The sequence below is a fragment of the Suricata suricatta genome, chromosome 7, assembly GCF_006229205.1.
Source record: "Suricata suricatta isolate VVHF042 chromosome 7, meerkat_22Aug2017_6uvM2_HiC, whole genome shotgun sequence".
In the NCBI taxonomy this organism is placed as follows: Eukaryota; Metazoa; Chordata; class Mammalia; order Carnivora; family Herpestidae; genus Suricata; species Suricata suricatta.
Genome location: NC_043706.1, coordinates 128,219,524 through 128,245,567, shown reverse-complemented (window position 1 = coordinate 128,245,567; position 26,044 = coordinate 128,219,524). Strand labels below are relative to the sequence as shown.

General features: G+C 47.0%; 1 protein-coding gene across 2 annotated transcripts in view; it reads right to left on the bottom strand.

Moving 5' to 3' along the window:
• The window catches only part of SASH1 (SAM and SH3 domain containing 1), a 191,289-nt gene that overhangs the window by 21,004 nt on the left and 144,241 nt on the right, over window positions 1–26,044 (bottom strand). Inside the window, exons 9-16 of one of the 2 annotated variants that reach the window (XM_029943868.1) lie at window positions 23,563–23,695; window positions 17,023–17,852; window positions 11,997–12,071; window positions 10,411–10,554; window positions 6,940–7,075; window positions 5,953–6,122; window positions 4,998–5,207; window positions 4,102–4,252 (exon numbers count right to left, since the gene is read on the bottom strand). In XM_029943868.1, the coding sequence (XP_029799728.1) occupies window positions 4,102–4,252; window positions 4,998–5,207; window positions 5,953–6,122; window positions 6,940–7,075; window positions 10,411–10,554; window positions 11,997–12,071; window positions 17,023–17,852; window positions 23,563–23,695 (1,849 nt within the window). The remainder of the gene's footprint in view (window positions 1–4,101; window positions 4,253–4,997; window positions 5,208–5,952; window positions 6,123–6,939; window positions 7,076–10,410; window positions 10,555–11,996; window positions 12,072–17,022; window positions 17,853–23,562; window positions 23,696–26,044) is intronic. The other variant, XM_029943869.1, reaches the window with a different exon arrangement.

Below are 26,044 nucleotides of genomic sequence, written 5' to 3'. Positions count from 1 at the left end.
CAGGTCCTTAAGAAATAAATTGCAGGAAGGCAGATGACTGCATTCTACAATCTCCCTACCTGGAGAACATGTTAGGACCCTGATCGTGGCAGAGTAAGCCCTTGAAGCAGAAGCCCAAATTAAGAAGTGCCATTTGGGGGGCGGCGGAGGGGGGGTGTGCCTGGGTGGCTAAGTGTCTGATTTTGGCTCAGGTCACGATCTCACGGTTTGTGGGTTCAAGACCCAGGTAGGGATCTGTGCTGACACCTAAGAGCCTGAAGCCTGCTTTGGATTCTGTGTCTCCTTCACTCTCTGTGTCTCCCTCTCTCTCTGTCCCTCCCTACCTCTCTTTCTCAAAAACATTTTTTTTAAGTGCTGTTGTTTAAACAACTAATGAAACATTAACCAGAAGCACAATGGTAAGATGTTTACCCTCCTCCCTCCCCCCACACAAGAAGAACATTCTGGAATGATGTCCTCATTCTGTGGAAGAGTCTGTGGATTTGAAGTGGCCTCTGTCCTAGCCTAGCATGTCATCTAGGAAAATGATACGTATAAAATGAAGGCTCTGAGCTACCAGTTACAACCCAGGAAGACGAAGCAGTGCAATTTGTTCTATTGCTGCAGCCAAAACAGACCCCGGGGTGCTGACCAATGGGGACAAAAGAGAAGGCTTGCTCCTGCCCTGCAGGACAGCGCAGCCCGCGTCTCCGTCAGGGATGCCGGCCTCACCTGACACCAGCAGGTCCCTGAATTCACACGGAGCGAAGGGAACCCTTGTGTTGCCTCACAAAACCAGCTCAGGTGGTGCAGTCATGAGGCGTAGGTCCAGGGGCTGTGGTCACTTTATGCTACTAAGCAGCTACCCAACTATTAAGTTTAGCAAAATTCCATAAAACTAAAGGCCAGTATTCACCAGGTAACTTGTCCTCCTTCCAAGAAGTGGGGGACGTACCTCCTAGAGGTGTAGGGGACTGGGATTTGGGGCTGAAACCCTGTTTGGGCATGACCTGAACTTGGGCCTGAAGCCCTCCCCCTCCTCCTACCTCGATACACGCATGTGTGTGCGCACACACGGAGAACAATGTGCTAAGACTGTGAGCTGTCCAAACATCAAAAGGCGCTGGTGCACAGGCACCCCCACCACTTCCTGGAGAGCAGGTGCCTCGGGAAGGGAGGGAGGGAGGGAGGGAGTGGCATTCTTGGAGAACAGGCCTTTCAGTGAGCTTGTATTTCTTTAAAAATAAAATTGAAGCAAATATGCCAAAATGTTAATTTCTGTTGGATTTTGCATAGGTGGATTTGTTTTTTTCTCTGTACTTCTCTGCATATTAGAGATAATTGCTGATTAAAATATTTATTATTAGCCACGAGCTTTCATTTGACAGGCCTAGGGCAGCAGTTTTGGTATTGGCGTAGGGAAATGCTGTCACACAATTAGAGTCTTTCCAGAGACCTGCACTCCCCACGCACAGACATGCGGTGAGAGAGCCCAGTGGGTCTGATGGGGGCAGTGGCGTGCTCCCTGCTCCCATGGGTGGTGGACCTGGAAAAGGTGCAGCATCTGAGTAGATTTCTAGATCTGTCCAGGGCACAGAAATGGAGTTGGACAGAGTCTACGGTGTTCCTCTTGGTTGTCAGGCATTTACAATACCACTTAAACAGAAAGTAACTGCACTGAATGTAAAATCTTATAATCCTAGGATAAGTCTAGACCCAGACCCTTGGCGCTAACCAGCACTCTGGAGCCCCTGAAGCCTGTGTGTGTGGGTGGGTGTTTTAAATGTTTATTTCTGAGAGACAGTGCAAGTGGAGAAGGAACAGAGAGAGAGGGAGACACAGAATCTGAAGCAGGCGCCTGGCTCTGAGCTGTCAGCACAAAGCCGTATGTGAGGCTCGGACCCACGAACTATGAGATCATGACCTGAGCCGAAGCCGGGCGCTTAACCGACTGGGCCACCCAGGCGCCCCTGAAGCCTTTGTTTTAGAACCAGCAAGAGGACGAGCTACTTCATACATCAGGGATAGTCTGAGCAGCGGCGCAGCGCAGATTTCAAGAAGCAAAGAGCCCTCCTTAGACTTTGAGTCTGCATCATGATAGGTTCCCTCCTACCAAATATAGCTTGGTGCAAACCTCATGATGTGATCCCAGGAGGGACAGTGACTGTGAGCCAGCGTGGCAGGACAGAGACTAAGCGCACATCCGGCCTGTCTTACCCTCTGTGTTTAGCTCGGCTCCTCCCACGTTCTGAGTGCTCTGAGAATGGACAGGACTGATGACCCAGGGGTTCTCAGTGGCTGAGGAAGAGCAAGTGAGCTATTTGATAGAGCAGCTGTGGTCCAGGAGACCAGACGACTTAACATTAATTGATGTCAGTATGGCGGGCTGGCCACACCAGGCACTGGGCCAGGAGGCTCTTTGTGGACAATCTGGCCACAGACCCCCTGGGAGGCCCCTCCGACACCAAAGGGACATGGTTATCAAGTGGTATTAACTATGCAGCACAGTTCTCTTCAGATCTCTCCCCGAAGGCAGGTGTCTAGCCTTCGGCCGGCTATTTGATGGTATGTGGCCCTCTTGGTTACCCGTTAATTTAGAGGGAGGACCGATTAAGCAGAAGCGAATTTAACTGTACTGACTCACTCGCTCCCCTGTCTCTTGGGCCTGATACATTCAGTAATGTGTCTATTTCTTTTCCACCATTAACCATGGTTTTGGTTGGTCTCTTAGCTATAGAACTGCTATTAGCTAGCGAAGCAGAGCACTTGAAAGAAAATGCATTTGAATTCAATAACTAGGAAGGATACCCCCCTCGTGATGCATAATTTCAGGAATATTTTTGATGTCAGATTGAAGAATAAAGAGCAAGAGAAGACTAGGTTAATGGAGCAAAGGATACAGTGTATTCAAATAGACTACATAAAAGCTATGAGCTTACTGAATGCTGTCCACGGACTATAAAAATGAGCGATGACTTCGGCTGAGAATTTGCAGTATGGAAATCTCTACATATTCATTTCAGATACTTCCTGCTTCAGTGGAAGCCCGTGAATGTCATCTATTCATTAACCATCCTATGCAATGAGAGAGCAGTCCCCGTGTGCTCCGAGAAATAATTAACCCGTGGCTGGGCAAGATACGCCCAGTATGTCTGTCACCTTTGTGTGTCCTGACAGCCCACTGAGGCCACACATCCCATAGTGCCTAAGGTGGCATCTACAGGGCTAAGGAAACCGCAACTCAGGGGCACCTGGGTGCTCAGTCTGTTAAGCATCCACCTTCAGCTCAGGTCATGATCTCACAGTTCACAGGTTCAAGCCCTGCGGTGGGCTCTGTGTATTATAATACAGAGCCTGCTTGGGATACTCTCTCTTCCTCTCAAAATAATAAACCCTGGAGTGCCTGGGTGGCTCAGTCGGTTAAGCGTTCAACTCCTGATTTGGGCTCAGGTCATGATCCTGCAGTTCGTGAGATTGAGGCTCACAGCAGACTCTGCGCAGATGGTGCGTAACCTCTTGTGATTCTCTCTCCCTCTCTGCCTCCCTCCCCTGCTCATGTTCTCTTTTTCTCTCTCAAAATAAATAAACTTTAAAAAATAAATACAGGGCCTGAGCACCTCAGTTGGTTAAGCATCTAACTTCGGCTCATGCCGTGATTTCAGCTTGTGGGTTCGAGCCCCACATGGGTCTCTGAGAGCTCAGAGCCTGGAGCCTGCTTTGGATTGTGTCTCCCTCTCTCTGCCCCTCCCTGGCTCACACTTTGTGTCTCTCTCAAAAATAAACAACAGTAAAAAAAAAAAAAATTGTCTCTCTCTCTCAAAAATAAACAGTAAAAAAGTTAAAAACATAAAACAACAAACATTTTTATAAAAAGAAAAAAAGACATGCCATTCAATGCTCACGTAAAGCAGCACTTTCCTCAAATGTTACCTAGAGACGTGCCAGGAAAGGGGCCAGCAGGAAGGTTTTCTTTTGCTCCCACATAAACCAGAAGGGCTGCGTTGGGAATTCATGCCTTTGTGCTGGTTGACATAATACAAAACTGGTCCTGGCTTTGGATCAAGTAAGACCAAATGAATGACTAGGGACCCGAGCACGTGACCGCTCGCGCGAGGGACTTACTGTCATATTCCTGTAGCAGCTCCACCGCTGTCAAGAGAACGGCTCTGTGCTCCGGGTCCCTGATATTTAACTCGTCCAAGTCTTCCTCCTCCAGGAGCTTAAAGGTGTCCAGGTCTTCGTAGCCATTGAACAGGAAAGTGGGCATGTGCTCCTGTGAGGGAGGGAGGCCAAGGGAGTCTGCAAGCTCTGTGATTCTGGGCCCACAGCCAGCCTCAAACCCCCCAACTCTTTCCACAGTCCCTCTCACGTAACTGGAAGATCAGTAAGAATCACTGTAACCTGTTCTGTATCTCCCAGCCCTACAGCTTAGCAGGCGTGCAGAGCATTTCATTAATCAGGGGTTAAGATGGCGGAGATGGAACCCACTGGCATGCATTTTAACTGTGCCCTTGGCTCTGACCGAGGCCCCCGGTGCTCCAGAGTGCCCATCAAGGAGCTTTCTTTCATTTATAGAGCTGCTGAAATCCAACTCAGGAAGCCCTTGACTTCCTCAGGGGCAGGATTTGCAGGGGGAGACCCTGCTCCCTAGATCCTGAGAGGGACGGTGGGGGAGGGGCCGTGGGCAGGAACCTCACGGTCTGAGGAGCTGAGTGAGCAGGGCGCCAGGGTGTGCGTCGACAGCCCTTCCTGGGAGGGGCTCGGAGCTGCAGCTCTTTGAAAGCTGTTCTTGGGGCTCCTGGCAAATTCTGACCCGGGCGGTCACCCACAGCAGAGGTCTATGGCAGGGTTAGAATGCCGGCACCTATTTCTGGAGAATAATTGCTACGCATTATAGTAACGGGCTGCCCTTGGTGGATGAGACAGATCGTCTCCCCCTCCCCTGCAAGTGCCCTCGCTTCATTTAGGAAAAGAAGGGGACGGGGAACCACGGGTGACCAGAGCGGGGGGAAACTGACTTTCAGGTTGATCCGGTCGAGGAGGTCCTCCACAGATTTGGGCTGCGGCGGTCTTCCTTTTCTCCTCCTCCTGGTGGGGCGCTTGGGCTTCTCTTCTTCCTCATTTAGCACATCCACATAGATGAACTTGAATGTGCCGACCTTGTTGTTCAGCAGTCCCATCCAGGTGCCCATGGGGGGCTTGCTGATTATATCAATGATGTCTCCTTTCTGTGGCCCAGGGAACAAAGATCTTTCCATTAGGTACATCTCTAGGCATGAACCATGCACCCATCAGCCGTGTGAACCACACAGATGAGAAAACACCACGAAGAGCAGCATCAGGGTTCCACAAGTCGGTCTACATGACTGGGGGCTTGGCAGAGAGCCAGAGCGCCCCGACTCGGCTAGATTCCTTGCACGCCTGAGGTCTCACACCTTCCACCCCCGTTCACCACCAGTGAAACGTGGCTGAAGCCTCTCTTGGTGCTCACGGCTAGGTGGGCGCCTGGCTGGCTCTCGGGCACCTGGCCACCATCCAGAGCTCCTACTTCCTAGAGAAAGAACTTCCCACCAATCAAACGCCGGCAGCAAGCCCTGCCCTGTCACCGCTTCACACAGTTTGTACGGCGCCACCTGTCCCATAACCGCCTCTGGTCAGTCGCTCGGCAGAGGCAGCAAGGTTCCTTCGGCTGGAGAAAGCACAGAAACTGGAGGTTGGGGGGCAGCAGGAGTCCTAAAAGGGAGCTGAAGTCAGAGGTAAGGACCAGGGGAGGGGATGGTGGCGACAGGGTGAACACAAGCCCCGCCTTCGTCCTAAGTGCGGGCTGGCGTTCATTTTTTTCCTGTACAGAGGAGACTAGTTTGTCACGGTAGCCAAGATACTGGCCCCCAACGAACCAGCATTCAAGAGTGAGGAAAACAGAACACCTCTCAAAGAATCAAAGGGCCAGTGTGAGGCCAGGCAGAGGCACACCTTGAGCTTGAGCGAGTCCGTGTCATAGGGACTGGGCGTGAAGTCGGTGTGCACCCGGGCGCGCCCGCAGAAGGGGCCCCGGTAGGGGGGCTCCTCATCATCACCATCTTCTGACTTGACGCTCTCCCTGTTGCTGGTCGAGGAATCCGTGGTACTTACTGTCTGACCACCTGTGCAGGAAGAATAGGAAGGACCAGGGTAAGTACAGACTTCCTGTGTAGCAGAGCTTAAAGGCGTTAAAGGTTATCACCGATTAGGAAATTAACGGACAGAGCTGGGAAGTCACAAGCCATAACCGTTGTGTCAGGACCATGCCAGGGCTGGGTTATAAGTCCAGGGGGTCTGAATTTTCTGACGGCTATCCCTAATCAACCACTTACATAGACAGAGGACTCCAGCAAGTTATCTTTATGACCCAGGAATCCAAGTGACAGACTCCCTGATGGAGGACACCACAGCCTTCAACACTCATAACCTCTCGGGCATACAGTTTTTACTTCATGTTACCGACGAGGAAACTCAAAGAAGTCAAAGAACTTGCACAAGGCCAGGTGCTCTAAAAACGGTGGGTTTAAAGTGGTCTCCCCCCCCCCCCACACCATTTGGCAACACCACCATTAGTCCTGGAGTGGCTGAATGGCAGCCGTTGCCTATGACATTTATAATTCTCTCTTACCCCACCTCTTATGTTAGTCATTTCATGAGCTTCCCCTTGACTTACTCCCCTCCATTCTCCAGATCCTTCCTCCGAGGTGCTTTCCCTAGTTTCTCCAATCACAATTCATCACCTCTTTTTTGTGCCACTGCTATCCATCTGCTATGCAACAAATACGATTCTGGGTCCAGATATCTTGCAGGTCTGTCTCTAACAGCCCCCTAAGGGTGGGAACTTGGTCTTACTCATCTTTTGACTGCCTGACCCTGACACTCAGTAAAAGTCTGATTTGAACTCCAATGAAACCATTTATAATGACAAACTGGACGCACTCATCGAGCTCTGGCCACTCAGAGAACTCCGCAGACTCTCGACAGAACCGCCGGCTTTGAGCTTCGGCTTGTCCGTGTGTTCACCGTCAGGCTGTGAAGATGGAGGGGAGCCGGGCATTCCCTCCAGGCCTGAGTCCTAAAATGGTTTCAACAAAATTAAGTTTCATCAGAGTGGATGGGTGTCCTTTTATAATTTGAAGGAATTTAGCCCTCAACTAAATCAAATCCATTTTTATCCCCATATTTGATTATGCACCCCAAATCCTCCTTTTTACTCCATAGCCTTGCTTCAGTTTAAAGTTGTGGTTCATGGGGGCACCTGGGTGGCTCAGTTGGTTAAGCGTCCAACTTCGGCTCAGGTCATGATCTCATGGTTCATGGGCTCAAGCCCCGCATCGGGCTCTGTGCTGACAGCTCAGAGCCTGGAGCCTGCTTCAGATTCTGTGTCTCCCTTTCTCTTTGCCCCTCCCCCACTCATGCTCTGTCTCTGCCTCAAAAATGTGAAAAAAAATTTTAAATAAAGTTGTGGCTCATGTAACTCAATCATTCTTCATGGTCAAATAGAAGGCTTGAAATCGCAAAAATAAAAAAAAGAATCCATCTACCTCTTACAACATTTTATTAAAGGCTTAGAAACAGGTAGCTAGTCTCTAGGTTGGTAATAAAAATGAACTTCAAATGCAGATCAAGTACAATCTACCAGTAAGCTACGATTTGGAAGTACTATCAGAAAATATTTAATACATCTGAAAAGAAATGTTTATACTTTAAAGCAAAACAAAGCAGATTCTTCTTCTGTTTATATAAATTATTAAAATTAGCTAATGAAATACCAATTTAGGAAACAAATATAAAGCAAAAATACCTTTTTTGAGGGTCTATAATAAAATTTCTATATGTCATCTGTGGTTTTAGCTTCTTTCACATCTTTTATGTGCTATTAGTAAAAAGCTGTGCAATCCCTTTCAGATCAGAATGAGGACAGTGGTGATTCTGCAGTACTTTTCACTTTTGGGGCAGCCATGTAGCATTAGCGTGGTGGCCCCTCATTTGCACGTTAAGTATAGCACACTCATTTGATTAGTGGTGCTATACGGGGAGGCAATATCACGCTTCAAAAAGTTTGCAGTCAGATTGGTTCACTTGCCAAAACATACCACTTTCTGGCACATCACATAGCCACGTGAGCACAGAACCATCTAAATGAAACGTGTTATTTGCGTAGTGCTGAATCATCAGAAGGGCTTTGACGCCATTCTGCGGGTCCTGCAAACATTTAACGGCAGCCTCTGACCTAAAGCACGTTTGTTGTTTTTTAAGTAGGCTCTGTGCCCAACCTGGGGGTTTGAACTCACATCCCTGAGATCAAGAGTCACGTGCTCTACCGACTGAGCCAGCCAGGGGCCCCCCAAACACAGTTCTGCTTTACATTTAACGAAAGTGAGCAAATAACCCCCAAAACAGATGTAAGCAGAGGTGCCATCACTGAGGAGTAACTGAAGCTGTGAAGTATGAATTCCTGAAAATATTTTCATTCTTCTTTCTGAATCATCAGTTATCTTTCCAATTATCTTTTTAAAACTTTCTTCATTTATTTTGAGAGAAAGAGAGAGAGTGAGCAAGCGCAAATGTAAGCAGGAGCGGGGCAGAAAGAGAGAGGGAGAGAGAGAATCCCAAGCCGTCAAGCACTGTCAATGCGGAGCCTGACGCGGGGCTCGATCTCAAGAACCATGAGGTCATGACCTCAGCTGAAATCAAGAGCTGGACGTCCAGCCCCCTAAGCCCCCCAGGTGCCCCTCCAATGATCATTACTGCTTTTGTGAAAACACCCATTTTGAAAAACAGCAATATGAAATCTACATCTCTGCTACTCTGTTCTCAATTACTTTTATTAATTTATTCATCACATACTTATTGTTTACCTATGAACAGATACTCTTTTAGGTGCAGGGCATACAGCAGGGACAGAGCAAAGACCTCTACCATAAAGGTTGCTGTGTCTACTAAAATGTTTAAAAATAAACCTTGCAGTATTAGTTTTCTTTCTACAAAAAAGCATTATAATGATCATTTATTCCTTTTAAGTGAAATGACTGCTTCAAAAAAAGCAGAGAATGTAGACTAGAAGCTGTTATGTAGTAGTAAAATTCTAGAAAATGGCTAAAGATGACATTAAAGTTCTCTGCTCATGATGCATAGAGAGAATGCACGTGTACAAGAACTTGCAGTAGTAGGGGAAAAGCAACCTAAACAACATGCTTTAACTTCATGGCACTGCTTGCAGTGATGGGCATGATGTCTGCTTCATGGGAGAGAGCACGGTTTGCCTCGCTGCTGTGCAGAAATCTCCAACTGCCATGGCTCCCAAGCCCGCAGGGACAAAAGGGAAAGCACTCACGGAGAAGACATACAGGAGGCAGCCCACACCTCCCCTGGAGGTCTAACAGGCCAGAGCTGCTCAACCTGAGCCCAGTCAGCATGGAGGATGGGTAACTGCCGTGGGGGGCTGTCAGAAAAGGTTTACCAGCATCTCTAACCTCTACCTACTAGATGCCAGGTGCCCCCAACCGGCCCGTCCCCTACCAGTTGTGACCATCCAAAAAGGGCCCAGTTGGAACGGAAACAAAATCTTCACACACACCCCTCCTCCCCCATGAGAACCCCTGGAATACGCTGAAGATCGCGGATGGGCTTAGTCTGAATCACAGCACAGGCCAGTGGCTAGCTGGTGGTCAGGGACTCAGATATGTTTGGATTTTGGCTTCCTATGTCCACCAGAGGGCAGCAGCTGAGCAAAAATGTCTGCTTTCCCTGTTTTTTATTTGGTAGATAAAGCAGCATTACCTAAATACTTCAAGTTGACAAACGTCTCCAAGGCTATAAAGGTGCCGAGAAAAGGAAAATCAAATGGTCAAAATCACCTCAAGGCCCAACTCTCCAAAACCTTTATTCCCTCCATCCATACGATCTGAACAGAAACTGGTCCTGTTTCTCGTGATGAAGTCCTAGAATGGGAGGGGCTCTACTCTGTGCAACTTTAATGGCCACAGAGAGGTCCAGTCAGTGAAAACACCCCCTGCAGAAACAACCACTATCAGAAGGTCTCCTGCTAGGAGCATTCAGAGCAACTTACTCTCCCTTTTTTTCAAAAGTCTGCTATCTAAGGAAACTTCAGAATCTTTTTGAGGTTTGATTCTGGTGATCCAAATGTAGCAAAGGATAGATATCCCATCAGATAAAATCCTTCCTCTGTGTCAGGGCAGGGTCTGCGTCTGGTATCCCCAGCACTAAGCATGGACCGCCCTAAGTGCTGATGTTTAGTCAATCTTTGAATAAATGTCAGTCGAACTTCTGTGTCCACACACTAAGCCTGGTCCTGGAGCCTGGTTAATATCAATGAACGAATTTGGTACCATATCAGATTACAGGCTGATTGTCCTTGGCTTCGCGCTTTGCTCAGGACTTCCGTACCTGCTCAGAGACAGAGCTGCTGTATTTTTTAGACATTCTCTTCCTCATGGTCTCTTTCACGGATTTCACCTTTTTTCCAAGAGAGATGCGGGAGGCCGTGGGTGATTTGATAACTTCTTTGTACACAAAATCTCCTTCTTTACTCTGCAAAACAAAGTGTTGTAAATACCTTTAATCACAGAAAAGACGAAGTCCAGAAGCTGGTTTTATTATGCAAACCATTAATGTTCTACCTCTCAGAAAAATAAGGGCATCCCCAGAACCTCGAGGTTTTTCCTGTGTTAACTCAGTGCTAGTTAGTTGATTTCTTGATTGAAAATTAAAAGCTACTCACTAAGGCCCTTTTGTGTATTTGTTTGTTTACTGGGATGAGAGTCACTTATTTTTTTTAACCTTAGTATATTCTTCTCCTATTATACTTTATATATACTATATATATTTTCCTCATCATTTTAGATACGCAAGGGGACTGCATTTCATCGATAAAGAGCAATTTAAATGAACCAATGTGGACATAACCCCAGCGGTGGGGAAGAAGAGAAGGATACTACTACTGAGTCATCCCAGGAGAGTGGGGAGAACAAAACGGCACATCTCAGACATCTGATCAGACTTCCGGCATCCTGGAGCTCCGTGCGGTCAACTGCTAAGAGTATGCACATTCCTTCCCTGAGCAAGTTAAGACTGGGGTCATCTCTCGTTCTATTTTACATCGAAAAAGACAACTTTCCCCTTAGAAAGGAAAAAGAAATCCTACTTCCTCTCTCATTTTTTTGGTTAAGATTGACGACATGAAATTACTGGTTTATGAATCAATAAAGTTTGATAGCCAAGTAAAATAGTGTTATTCTTCTAGGAGAGTCTCAAACACTTGAAAAATCACAGACGGGTAGTTTAGCTGACATATAATATATACATAAATATAAAGCATGGAATTGTAATTTCACAGTTTCAGGCCAAATGCATAAAGGGAAAACCACACTGTAGGTAAAATTCACCTACATCCTTGGAGCCTCCGAAAGGAAGCCGTAGGGAACAGAATTTGTGTACCACAGGGGTGGCCTGTCCCCAGAGAGATCCAGAAGCGGATCTCAGGCAGCTGGAACCTTGGCTCTGAGGAGTCTGGTTTGGTTTGGGTCCAAGGATACTGGGTTCATTCCAGGACACCCCAGATCAGGAAGACCTAGACTCCTACAGGGCCGTGTACTTGGCCTGTGATAAGACTGCTTTCTTAGAAATGGGGGCACATCCTGTTGGACCCTGATCACAGGGCTCCATTCTGTCACACTTCCTGTGTGTAGTGGTTGTGTGCACTTGCTACCAGTGTGAGCAAAAAGCATGTAGGCTAAGACCGTAGAAGCCAATTGTGACTTGAAGAAAACCGGAATCAAACTTATCACAGGAATGGAGGTGGTCATTGTCATTCCACATGGAACAGCAAAGCATCAAAGCATGTCTAAGATGGGTCCCACAGGGCTCCCTTCCAAATAGGACGTGGGATCACCGACGTTACCCACTATCCTTTCTCAAAGACACTAACTGTGAAAACCACATGCTTTCTGCTTCTTCTGTTGATGTATACGCACCATTGGGTCAGAATTATTGCTGCCAATGTGTAGAGAACGGTTCGTCAAGTCAAATCCTCCAAAACTGCAGGTTCTCTGTGGAAAGAAGAGGGCGGGGCGGGGATAATCCAGTTATGTTTAAGTCAGCCAGCGGTTCACCAACCCATTTCCCATTTGTGGGACAATCACCGAATCACAAGTATGTCATGGGATGAAAATAGGAAACAAGAAATGATGAGAAAAAAAAATACATGGTTCATGTTTTAAGGAAATTTCCCTCATTTTGCCTTTCCATCGGCCACTGGAACTGTGCCGATACCAGAGATCTCGCATCCCCTGAACATGCAAAAACCAACTGGTTAAAAAAATTAACATCCAAAAAGCACCCGTGCGTTAGGTGCTCCAAGATTCCCTGTCTCTTAGCAACAGAACACGCCCTTCCGATCCTGATATCAGCTGTAGGAATATGTATGCAGGGTTCCCTGTGCTCAGAGTCGTCCTAGAAACCCAGATCTGGAATCCTGCATAGCTCTACCACTGACAGCAGGCTTTTCTAACAGACTTGTTTTGCTTGGTTTTAAATCGCTGAGAAGGGGGAAAAAGGTTATGTTTATAGTAGTACAATCAGGCCAAAGGATTACTCACTCATTGCTTCCTTGACCTAGCCAAAAATGCTGCTAACTTTCCCAGCTAACTGCCCAACTTAACTAATCATGACCCTTCTACTCAGAGTGTGTGAAGACACCACATGTGTCCAGAAAGAAAAGGTTGATTCAGTGACTGTCTTTGACCACACTCCTTAATTTCAATCGGGAAAAAAAACGCTGATGTTATAAAGAATGAAAAAGCTTATTGTCCTTTAATTGGTTTCCAACTTTATGGAACTGCTTATATTTCAGTAGTTTTATATTTCAAAACGCTTTGAATTCTCTGTTGCATTTCCAGCAAAAGCTATTCAATGGCCAGTCCCTCCCCCACCCCAAAAAATCTGTATGACAGACTCAAAGCACACTCATTTGTATTACAGCAGATTCACTCTTGAAGCAATTGGTAATAAAAGCTGAATAGCAGATCTGCGTTCCAATATTTTATAGTGTTTCACAAAGAAGTCTAGGTCACAGCTTTCCATGGAAGAATTGAGCAAAAAAGCACAAAGTATAACTGAAAACATAGCTTGTTTAAAACAAATATACTTGAGATCTACATTAACGGACTTGAGGAGGCAGAAACATCTGGGAAGGAAAACGCCATGGTTTCTGGGATCATACAGGTCGCCCTGGTCCTGCCACTTACTAGTTGGGGGACAGAGGACTTGGACTCTCCAAGCTTTGGTTCATTCAGAACTAGCAGGCGCGCTGAGTGCTGGGCTTTCACTTTTCATCAGGGCTGCTCAGAGGATCGGTAGCTCATCCTGACCAACTAAAATACCCGAGTTCAGGCTTCGTCAAAAATTCTAAATATGTAAACGAAGGACTAAAGCTTAGTCCTGGGCTTTATATTCTGGGAGCTAACCCTGTAAAGTCAGAGCCTCCCAGGCGTGAACCAAAAGGTGAGAGGTAGCAGGCACTGTGGGGCAGAATGGGGACCAGGACAGAGAAGCGCTACGGGACGGACGTGCTTCAGGATGACCAAACTCAGGAGGTCACACAGCTGTTTTTCTCCTTCACCAAAGCTGCTGTTGCTGGTTCAAATAATCCACCATGGACATAATTCTAATTTTATATCAAATATCCATGGATAATTCGATCTCCCTCATAGTCAACCTAACTGTATTCTCTTCTATAAAAAGTGAGGGGCGCCTGGGTGGCTCAGTCAGGTTTGGGCTCAGGTCATGATCTCACAGTTTGTGAGTTCAAGCCCCACGTTGGGCTCCGTGCTGACAGCTCAGAGCCTGGAGCCTGCTTCGGATTCTGGGTTTCCCCCTCTCTCTGCCCCTTCCATACATGAGCTGCCATGCTGTCTGTCTCTCCATAGTAAATAAACGTTTAAAGAAAAAAAAAAAAAAGCCAAGGATCTCTTTATACAAAAACAGTCACCAAATCCCCTAACCTGGCAAGCAGCGTTATGACCACCTCTCAAGGCTAATTTTTAACATTTACTTTTTCTTTCCAGCTCATAATGCCAAATAGATTTTTGCATTTTCGCAAAGGCAGTGATTTCATTCTAGTTCCTTTCCTGTGACTCAGGGCTTTACAGATCTAGTATGGCGCCCAGATGCCTCATCATTTTATGGCTTCTGCACTTCCTTGCTTTAAATTCCAGCATTGACTGCAACACTGGAGCCCCGCATGTATTTTCTGAAGAAGATGAAATAACCGAGAAGGAATTTATGTGGAAACTTTTAAATTAAAAGCTCATTTATGTCTTTATATACCAGCTGCATGCGTTTATTCCTAAAATAAAAAGCTTAGGATGAAGAGTGAACTGGGTTTCTTCACTACCAACTAAAACCCCTCCCGGTGAGATGCTAAGATGTCTGGAACAGACTCTTCCTTAGGAGTGAGGGACAGACAAAACATGTAATAATAAATCTTGCTTGGCCGAGTCTTAAACGTTTTCTGTATTATCAAGTAGTTCTTGAAACAGCATCTCTTCAACAGAGAGAACAGACTGTAGAGAGAACAGAAGTACACCCATCTTTGACTTTGGTGGTCCACAGATATGAAACCTAAGTGATGTTTTCTAAGGCCTTCCTATCTCCGGCCCAGGTTCCTGGAAGGACACTTTAGATGGATGAGGAGAGCCAGTCAATGGGATGGCCATGCAGTTGAACACATGTTTTGGGCGGTGGGGGGGTTGGATTTTAAAAACGGACAGAATTCCAAAATGTCATGCATGTCTGTTCCCCCAAACAAAAAACTGAATGAGCAAATAATAAGACAAGTGACCACTTCAGTGAAATACGGCATTCTCATTTCCCTGAGGTTTCATCAAGCAAATATGGCATTTTTGAAAGACAAAAGGATCAAGTTGGAAAAGAAAAGGAAACTGTGCACTTTTGGATAAAGTGGAGGAAACAGGACAAGAAGGATGGGGGGAAAATGGTTTAAGGAAACCAAGCGAAGAAATTCTCTTAATCCTGCAAAACCAAACCCAAACAAACCAAAAATCCCAAAAGACTGTTGTTAAAATGCTTATTTGCCCTTACAGTTCTCTAATTAGAAAGTGAAATTTTATTTTCCTGATTGTACAATTATACTTAACAAGAAAAGGTATGTGCAAATTTCTAATTTAGCCTTAAACATATATTTTAGCAAGTATTAGAACTGTCCAATACTACCTCAGACTCATAGTATCTCAAAAATATGCAGCCTGGGGTGACATCTGGAATAGCAATTAAAGAGTGTCACCGTTATAGGGGCTAAAAACGTGGTGCTTGAAAAGAAGTTCACCCCATGTCCATACTCCATGTCAGTTAAATATTAATCACTGGCACAAAATTTAATTAGCACAAAACTTAGAAACATAACTTCTAGAAAGAAAGTCTTGAAGAAGTTACATTATTAACCTGGTAATTAACATGAGGGATGCATGAGCAATTGAAGGCACTCAAGATGGAAAATTCTCGGCATGACATGATTTAAGCTCATGGCGGGCAGCCCAGTTAACAGAGCTGAGGTGGATATGCTTTATCAAGGTCAAGTGCAAAGGTACAGAGGCAGATGAACTGGGCAGAGCACTTCTGAAGTTAATAAATTATACCAAGATCAGTTCGCCACAGCATTCTACAGAAGACCTACAGGTCAGAAGTGAATAAGGGAGAGAGAGGATTCGGTTATTGTACAACAAACACAAACCCAACCACAGACTACCTCGATGATGCAGAAAAACCAGGAGGGAAGTTGTCACCAATAGTATTAATGTGTTACTAGATGCGTATGAATGACAAAAGATGAAAAATAAGCTCCACCAAGAAAGTTGACCCATGCGGGAAGGGAACATCTGGAGGACTAAAGACTAGGATGAACCTAGCAATCCTTTTAGAACAGAGGTCGTTATAGGGATGCCAGGGACCAATGAGTCTCCATTGCTACCAGAAGCAGAACTTGAACAAATGAATGTGACTCAGGGGAAGAACAGGGCATGCATGAATGTGAAGGGGGCCGGGAAAGCCCCCGCAGGAGGCTACAGCACCGTCTATTCCTTCCGACCCTTACAGGGGGCTCAGCCCGCGGCGGCAAGGGGATGGAGGGCAGGACGCTCACAGCCCCTCCTTGCTCTGTGCCCTTTTATATGGGCTTCCGTGCAAGCCAAAAGTTGGGTGGGAATTTCAGGGGAGAAATGCCTAGATTCTCAAGTTTAATACAAGTCATGCCCTATAAAGTCAGTCTTACTAGGTCTCTGATAATTCAGTAATCAAACCAAAAAACATTTTTGAAAATAAGGACTTCATTCCTTGCTATGTATAGAAGAATCTATGGGGCAGGGGAAGACATTTCTGAATGCCAACCCCTCCGTTTAAGACAGAACATCAGTGCGATTTAAGTAAAAGAAAAGAGCTCTAATATTTTTTCCCCTTTACATTTAAGAACTTTCTGGTTGGCACTGCTCATAAAAGAACTGTACTTTATGAATGTTCCCAAATCACCAAATCGGTGATGCTGGTGATGGTCATCTTTCATTGAGCCAGTTTTCTATTGTTTTAATTAAATGAAAGAATAAGCAACTCGCTTCAGGGCAAAATCTCCTTCTGTTCTGAATCAGATACTTTGAGGTCAAGTGACACGATAACTGGGAACCAACACAGCCTCGAAGGAGGCCAGACCCCACCCCTGGACTCGGAAAGCCCTTCTCTGGATTATCTTCAGTGTTCAGTTTTAATGAGAAACCAAACAGCTTCAACGGGCAAGAGGACAAGTGGGAAAGAAGAAGCCATGACTGAATGAAAGCAGGTTAGACATTTGAGGTGATGGAGGAATGGACCCCGAAGTCGTGAAGTTATGAGAAGAGAGGGGAAGATGCCAGGTTCCACGAAGAGAGGCCATAATGCTTGACTGCACGTCACAGAAATGACAAGGCTGTCCTGGGGACCACCTTTGTGACTCACGGACTTCTGGTGGATTCTCAAGAGAACCCTTTTAGTACAGCGGTCGACCGTGGCGGCCCACTTCCTCTTGGTCTCCTCATCCTCCTCCAGCAAGCACCGCCTGAGGTCCTGTCTCTCGGCCTTGCTCAGGGTCCTGTCCGAGGCAGGACGCACTAGCTGAGTCAGGTTCAGGTGGCTGTACAGGCTCCGCTCCACCACGTACGTGATATTGAACTCGCTGACCGAGGGGCGCCCGCGTACCCTCCTGCTGGGGACGCCGCAGCTCCCTCCCCCTTTGGGTTTCTGCCGGAGCAGGTCACAGGTCACACTGTTGACTCCTTTTCTGGAGGGACGCTGGCAGAGAAAAGCTCTGGAACATGAATAGTTAGTATCCATTTTCTTCAAGCGGATTTGCTTCCGGACACTCTGAACCTCCTCCAGGGACACTAGAACGTGGTGCCTACGCCGGTGGTGGTCATAGAAGCAAACGCCATCCGTACTTACCCCATGGCTCAGGGACCCGAGCCCCTTCTTCATCTCCCCCTCAGTTAGGGAGCGGGAGACCTTCTGGGCCTTTTCTTCTTCTGGGTAGGAGAAGAACGTCCCCATCTTCTTGGGGGGCTTAATCAGGCCCCGACTCTCTCCTTTGCTGAAGGTTTTGACCAACTTCCGGCCGGCGCCCCAGGTATCCAGGCTGCTGGATGATGGAGAGGTGGTGAAAGAGTCTGCATCATCTTCTGGAGGTTTCTCAGGAGAGCCATCAAAGAAAAATGGCTTCTTGTGTACTCCAGAGTAAAGGGCGGACCTCTCATCCAGAACTGGCGAATTCTCGAACACGTGCTCCTCCCCGCCTGGAGGGAAATCGATACAGAGGTGTTCATGGTCTCTTGTGAACATACTTCTCCATTCTCTCACAGATCTTTCTTTCCTAACGGCCCCCGCGAAAAACAATAAGCTCATCCTCACAGAAATCCGTGAAGCTCCACCATATCACTTACCTTCTTCATAAGCCCAACTCCCACTTGAATGAATGCATATAAAAAGTAACATACTGTGCAATATAGGGCTTCACACAAGCTTAATGTTAAAAGGTGTTGGGTGTATTTTCTTCTCCTTCTTTACAATATCTTTGTAGAACAAATGCCTGAAGAAACCTACTAAAAATGCGAGGTGGAAAACCTAATCCAGTCATTATCATGATATTCCGTAGCCCCTGGCATTTAAAGATAATTAACCCCGCCCCCAAAATATAATTACCCTGCCTGGGCGACAGGAGTAATCCTCAGAAGCTAGGAATCAGGATCTTTCCCCCTTCTGAAAGGCGTTCTGTTCAGTCTGGTTGGTTTTTCATAGTCAGAGTGTGATGAATGCCACGTGGCTGACAGTGATTTTTTTTTAACTGGATACATGTGCCATTTAAATAATTAAATCACCAAGGCAGTCTGGGTGCAGAAACACCACACAGGGTCATAGCATGCAAATGCAACTCACAAATGGTCCCCAGTTGACGAGCCAAGCACGAAAAAGTTAGGGAACTGGGCGATTCCAGCCAGGCATTGCCACCGACTGGTCCTGCTCAAAGCACCAAGGGCATTTGAGGGCCCGGACACGCAGGCAGCCTCATGGAGTGTTCTGCTTGGTTCCAAGGATTCCAGCTCCCAAAGCCTTCCCTGGAGCAAGGTATCGAGCCAAGCCCTCTGGAGCCCAGTGGAAAGGTTTGGACTCACTGGCAGGAGAACGGAGTTCTTTTCTGCGTGTGTTATGCGAACAGATGTGAAAAAGAAGTAGGTCAAACTATGGGTGTAGCAGTCCTGCCTGGCTGTGTCCCTTTAATTATAAGGAAACTTTTGAGCGCTGCAACTTTCCACCGGCTGAACTGTGAAGAGGAAAAAATACAAAGTTCCTTGGAACAGAGGGATGGCCCTAAATAGATGAGCTGGGATGAGGGTGCCGGGGCATGGTTAAATGTCAGAGCGGACTGCTCGCTTCGGAGAGAGGAAGGATGAAAAAGATGGGGAGCAGCCCTTTAAAATTCTAAAGGTTTCTTACTTTCCTAGCTGATGGGAGTTATTATTGCAAACATAAAGAAAAACAGGATTGGTGTTATGAAATACAACTCAGGATTGATTTTTACGTCAAGGAGATAGTGTGGGGAAGGAGATTCGAAACTATGTCTGGTCCGAAGCTTTCCATAATCTGCAGCACAAATGTATTCATTCCCTGAAGGATTATTCTCAGACCTTTTGTGAGAGATTTTTTTTTTAATTAATGAATTTATTTTGAGAGAGAGCACAAGCAGGAGAGATGCAGAGAGAGGATGGGGGTGGGGGGAGAGAGAATTGCAAGCAGGCTCCACACCATTAGCACGGAGCTGTCAGGATGTGGGGCCTGAACTCACAAACTGTACTGAAATCCAGAGCTGGACGCTTAACCAACTGAGCCACCCAGGTGTCCCCTTTCATGAGTATTTAAAAGCAAAGTATAGTCCAGCGTGGGCAGGAATTTGCCAGACCAGAGGGAGTGTACAAATACCGTGAAGGTTTCCTGCTCTCTCCTCAAGACCCCTGACCAGTAAGGTATAGAGACCAAGCGTACTTCTGTTGTCAGAAGGAAAAATGGCCTCCTCTTCTAGATGCGATCCAGCCTCCTCTCGCAAGAAGGGACAGGGCTGAGATGAGAGGCACGGCCTGGTGGCGCAGGCAGACCAGCACTGCACTTCTCTACCGAAGTGTCCGGATCACAGGGGCCCATGGAGGTGCGGAAGGCTCTGATCTACCCACAGTCTGAGGGGGACTCGGGGAATTCAGGTGCGTCTACTGGATATTTTAATGACCTGTCACCCAACAGTGGTCTGGAAATTTTCCGGACCCTGTATGTAGGGCTGTCATCAGAGATTCCGATACCTGCATGGCACGTTTGAGTCCAGAACCGGCTGGTGCACGCATGTCCAGGACTTCTATAGCTCGACCCTATGTAGCTGACCTGAGGCCTGAAATCCCAGCCTTGACTTGATTCCTGGGGTTTGGAGCCCTGCTTCTCTCATTCTGGGACCTCCAAGCACAACTATTTAATGGAGAGAATGATAGTGAACATGCACTGAGCCCATCATCACTTAGTGTGACCTGCTTCACACAGTGACCTTTACCTATCCCAGTCAGCTGAGATCAGAATATGGAAGGAAAGGTGATTTTAACAGGGGCAGGATTTGGGGTGACTTAATGCCAGGCTCACAGATTTATGCCGAATCCAGCTCTGTCTCTGCCACTCACCACCTCCATGAACTTGGGCAATTATTTCATCTCTCTGAGTCTATAACAATGTCTGTCTATCTGAATATTATCTGCTGCAAGGCTTTTAAGAGGATGAAGTTGGGGCACCTGGGAGGCTCAGTCAGTTCAGTGTCTGACTCTGGATCTTGGCTTCAGGTCTTGATCTCATGGGGCCGAGCCCCTCATCAGGCTCTGTGCTAGCAGTGTGGAGCCTGCTTGGGATTTTCTCTCCCCCATCTCCTGTCCTTCCCCTGCACTCTCTCTCTGTTTCTCAAATAAATTTTTTTTTAAAGGATAAAATTAAGTGAAATACGTGAAGGTAAAAGTTATAAGGTAAAAAGTACTGTACAAAGGCTAATGATTCATTCATTACTGGGTTCCAGCTAAGCTGTGGCAGTGATGGAAGGCAGGTGTGGATCAGCTCCAGGGGAGAAAACACTGAAACGGGCAGAAGGAGGGCACTGACCTGGCCCACCATGTAGTACGGTCTAGGGTCATCCATGCCCTGGATGAGGACCTGAAACTCTGTCACAAGGGTGAGACCAGGTGAGAGACTGAACTCTCAATGGCTCCCCTAGGATTCCAGAGCCTCGGCGGGGACGAGGGGGGTGGGCGCGGGGGTAGATGGGAACACAGCGAAGCCCTAGGCTGTCCAGACTTAATTCTGGGCCTTCTCCCAGCCGGCTCAGTGACCTTGGGTGAATCATTTAACCTCTTGGTGTGTCAGCCCCCTCATTTGTGAAACGAAGGTGTTATTAATGCCTGCCCCTGGCGGCTACTCGGAGGAGGACACACTAAAAGGAACATAAAATCTAAAGTGTTGAGGGAAGTGGACAACTTTGTACTGGCAAAGACATGTGGGAAGTCAAAGGGCTGAACTCTTTGAAGATCCAGAGGCGGCAAAGGGAGGGGTTATCGGGGATGTGAATCTTCCCCGCTTTGCAGAGGCAAGGGCCGTACCAGCTCTTCGGCCAACAGGGCTCCGGTCTCGTCTGGTCTCGTGGGCAGCCCTGAGCTGGCAGTACCCACAAGCCCTGTTAGTGGCACCCCTGCTCCCCGGCTCATTGGACACCAGAGGTTACTTGGGACTCAGGCTCATTTAATCCTTGGAACACAATCCAGACACATTAATTATAGTTCAAGGGCTATACTGAATGACTACTTTGTATCCTAAAGTCACTTTTCTAGGTATATTCTTCCCCTTTTCCAACTAGGTCTCTCAGAGATACTTGAACTCATTTATTCTGACATAAATATGCAAATAGAATACTGCTGTGCTGTTAACAGATGTTAGTCTAGTAGAAAAGGTGGCCCGACGCATAGGCCGATGGTGCATGAATATGCAGTCAGGTAGGGGGCCCCAGGCCGGGTACTGGCCTCGTTTTATCTCGTTTGTGGACAAGACCCACCAATCTATTTGCTATCTTTGAGATTTGATTTTGCCAAGTATGCAAGGTGTGTTTTAAAATGTGGTGCCCAGGTGGCTCAGTCAGCTAAGCACTGGGCTCAGATCATAATCTCATGGTTTGTGACATCGAGCCCTGCATCAGGCTCTGCGCTGATGGTGTGGAACCTGCTTGGGATCCTCTCTCTCTCTCTCTCTCTTCCCCTCCCCCATGTGTGCTCTCTCTCAAAATGAACATTTAAAACTATAATAAAATGCAGTGCCCGAGGTTGAATGACAGCAATTCCATACGGTTCTACTTCTATTTATTACCAACTGACAGGATGTGTGTGATTTCATTCAGAGCTCCCAGTGAGAGGAAATCAGGCTGTGTTCTGCACTGTGGAAACCAGCACCGATGAGCAAGTGTTGAAACAGCCAAATATAAAATCAGCATTGCACCCAAAGACAAACAGAATTACCACGCAAGAAGACACCCAAACAAAACGTGGAATTCAACACAACTCTATGAACTTGCCCTTAAGCACAGTTCTCCCCACCCCCCTTCCCCTCCCCCTTTCTCTTCTTCTCTGACCTCCACCTCCCCATAATAATCCCCTCACCTTCAGTATTTCTTCAAGGGATTTAAACTGATACGTAATTACAGCAAAGAGAAATTTAACAACAGCAGTAAAAACAACAGGAAACACTGGTCTATGTAAATAAGGGGAAATCCGGTCTTCCCCACAGCTTGATCATGTCAATGTCTGACCAAAAGGCTTCTCACTGATCATTTTCAAATCTATGTGTTAAAATTCTGAAATTCCTCAAAATGTAGATGTGACATTTTAACAAGTAATGTGCTTTTCAAAAAATAAGACCTATTCTTTCCAGTATTTTTTTCCAGTTCACTTATTTTCCCAAATGGGAAACCTTATTCTTTTCTTCCATCCTTTCGGAAGAATTTGACAGGATGCTGCAAATGCACACTGCTAGCGACAGGAGAGACGGATATGGTTGAGATCTAAATTGTCACAATCACCCTCCAAAGGTTAACTATTCACTACAATAAATTCAAGCTCACGCCCCTTCTGACATTACTGCTTCATCTGACAAGCAGCTTAGCCAGTAAGATAGCTCTTAAGATCCACTTAGAATGGAAGGTCCTTAGAGCCCAATCTGAATGGAATCCTGAGACTGTTTACAGGAAGAACAAATCATCCCTCAGAGATCTGAAAGGGTATTATTAAGTGTCTTAATTGTTAGATCTTTGAGATGGATATATATCAAATCTAGACTAAATTCCGTGGGCAAGAGCAACCAGTCTTTGGTCATAGAAGCCAGGAAGAAATTTATAAAGTTTATATAAGGGGCACCTGGGTGGCTCAGTCAGTTGAGCGTCTGACTTTGGCTCAGGTTATGATCTCACGATTCATGAGTTCGAGCCCTGCATCGGGCTCTGTACTGACAGCTGGGAGCCTGGAACCTGCTTCGGATTCTGTGCCTCCCTCTCTCTCTGCCTTTCCCATGGTTGTGCTCTGTTTCTCTCTCACATATAAACGCTAAAAAATTTTTTTTCAACAATAAAGTTTATATAAATGATGTAAGCTCAAAATTAAAGCCATGCCACACCGTGAGAAGACTTCATTGTCACATTCTATCCATTTCCCATTGCTGTAACACTGAAATCACTAAGCTCCCCAAATTCGGGACTCCAGGGCCCATACCATGCTGAGCAATGCCTGGCTGACATGCACATCCACCCATGCGCTCTCTGCCAGCCTTGGCCGGGATGCATCTGTTTTCCACTTGAAATCATACCCCTTTTCTACTGAAAAGCTGATCCCGGCTGATCTACTTTAGAATAAGCAGGGTGAGCATGTGTGCTTTTTTTTTTCTTTTTTTTACCTTCGGTGCTGGGCTTTTTCATTTCTTCCACCCTGATCAGTTTCTTTCTCACTCTGCGAGTGGAGTTGACCAGCTTGTGTAATCTCTTAAACTTCACAGACTCCTCGGTCTCATCATCCGATTGTTCTCTTGACTGGCAAAGAAACAAAGGAAAAGTCAATCAGGGAGTTGTCCCAGGGCTCGGCTCTTGCCGCTGGGGGCCGCCCGGGGCTCAGGGCCAGTCTGAACGTGGGCAGGGGAGCAGCTGAACCTGGGGGCGCCAACCGATTGGCCCCACAGGTTCCCAAAGCCCCACATACCATCCTGAGGCCGAGTTCACCGGCGCATCGGGCCCCTGACCAGTGTGCGGTGCTTTGTCCCGGCTCCTTCCCAGTCCTCTCTTGGGAGAGCTCCGACAGGGCCCTGTCCACAAGGCTGGGCCTGTAATTCCAGTCCCGCGGCTGTGGTTTGGGCCCGGCTCTCCTCTGTCTGGCCCATCAGGACCTCTCAGTGTGCTCATCAACTATCCTCCAAACCAAAATGCTGTTGACTTGTTCCAGTCCTCCCCCCAAAATCAAAACCAGCAGGGCAGGAGAAGGGAAGAGAAGCAAAAACCCGCCTTCTCTCGCATTCGTTGGGAACATCCGTCTGCCACAGCGCGGCCATGCCTTCCGCCTCTTGCAGAAACTTCTGGGAGCTCACAGGGCGCGCGTGAGGGCAGGTCCTGCATTCCTCCACGAGGGACAAGGGAAAAAGCTGACCTTTTCCGCCATACTCTACAGCGCATGTTCCCCAGCAGCCCATTTCAGCGATCAGCGACTCCAGCTGTTTTCCCTCAAGTCTCAAACATTACAGGGAGAGAGAAAAATTCCCTCCGCAGCAGTGACCCCAGCGAAAGACAATCCTTTCCTTGTGAACAAAATGAGGTTTTCGTTTCCAAGTCCGCTCCAGCAGTCAATATGCAGCTTCCTGTTTTATCTGCTCAGAATGTGAAAAAGCAGAGGAAATCTGCAGCGCCGGGTGGGCTGGGAGCAGCGCCGGGGAATCCTGCACCACCCGGCCCCAACCTTCTTCCCTCCATCCTCACACCCAGCTCAAGGAAGCAGTACGGGCAGGAAGGCCTGACACGAACAACACAACACAAAACCCACATCTCGGAACAACTGGTCGAACGGGAAGACGTTCCCATCCGCTCCAGGAAATGCTCCCCATCAGCCCACTTCCACTGACTGTCAAATGGGGACGCAAGAGTCAGCAGGGGGTTGTTACAGGGTGAACGAGGTGGCGATTCTGTGAATTACTTAGGCAGAAAAACTGTGCAGCATGTTGTGAGTCCACAAATATTTCTGGAGCACTGTGGCACTACGTAAGCGATAAATACAACCCCGTTCCTGGCCTCTGTCCTCACCCCGGGGCTCCCAGCATAAGGCCACTGTACTTTCCCTCCATGACTATAAGCAAACCATTCACCCGCTGAAGAATAATTATTATAACCCGTATGTGGCAAGTCATCCGGACAGGGGGGTTTCTCAGGCTTCCCTTCTGTGAACTGTATCCAGTTTCTCTAAAATTCCTAGATAAAGTGTTGCCTATCCCTTTCAGAATTAAAGTGAACTTACTGCTTACTTGATAATGGGGAATAGAAATTGGACCCCCAGGTAATGGGGGCGAAGGACGGTACATATACATTGCTTGCTGGCCATTAGGCCTGATGTGTTTGGTCTCAAACTTAAAATGTAAAAAAAAAAACTCAAATGAACTGGTAAGTACGGCTTCTGGTACAGCATGGTATCGTCTGGTATGAATTTCACTTGTACTGGGCTGAACTGTTGATGCGCAATGAAACGGTCGAAGTGGCCAACCAGGGGAATGGGAAACGTGGTTAGCTCTCACAGTAGGTCATCAGCGCCTGAACAAAGCCACAGTGCATGGGATTACACACACACGCTGAGAATACTCTGCCTTCGAGAGGAATCTCAAAAGCTAAGCAATTCTAATAGAAGAATCAACATTAGATTCCAGTGGGACAAATCTAGAACATGTCTGTCACTCTCATAAGACTTCCAGAGTCAATGGGGTGCCCGGTGGCTTAGTCGGTTAAGGGTCCGACTCTTGATGTCAGCTCAAGTCGTGATCTCACGGTTCGTGGGATCAAGCCCTGTGCTGGGCTCTGTCTGCACGGATGGCGAGAGCCCTCTCTCTCTTTGCTCCTCCCCTGCTCGTACATGCTCGCTCTCTCAAAATAAATAATAAATAAAATTTCAAAAAAATTCTGAAGTTGAGTGAAAATGAAATGAACAAAGACAAAGGATGCTAAGTTACAGAATGAAAATTAATTGTGTACATACACCTTGTACCTAGGTTGGTGGTTGCTGGTGGCGGGGTGTGTGTGTGTGTGTGTGTGTGTGTGTGTGTGTGTGTGTGTCTGTGCATTCCACAAAGACAAGTATGTAGCAAATGTGCCATCAGAGGGAACTTTTGAGGGAGAAACCGAAATAGTTAA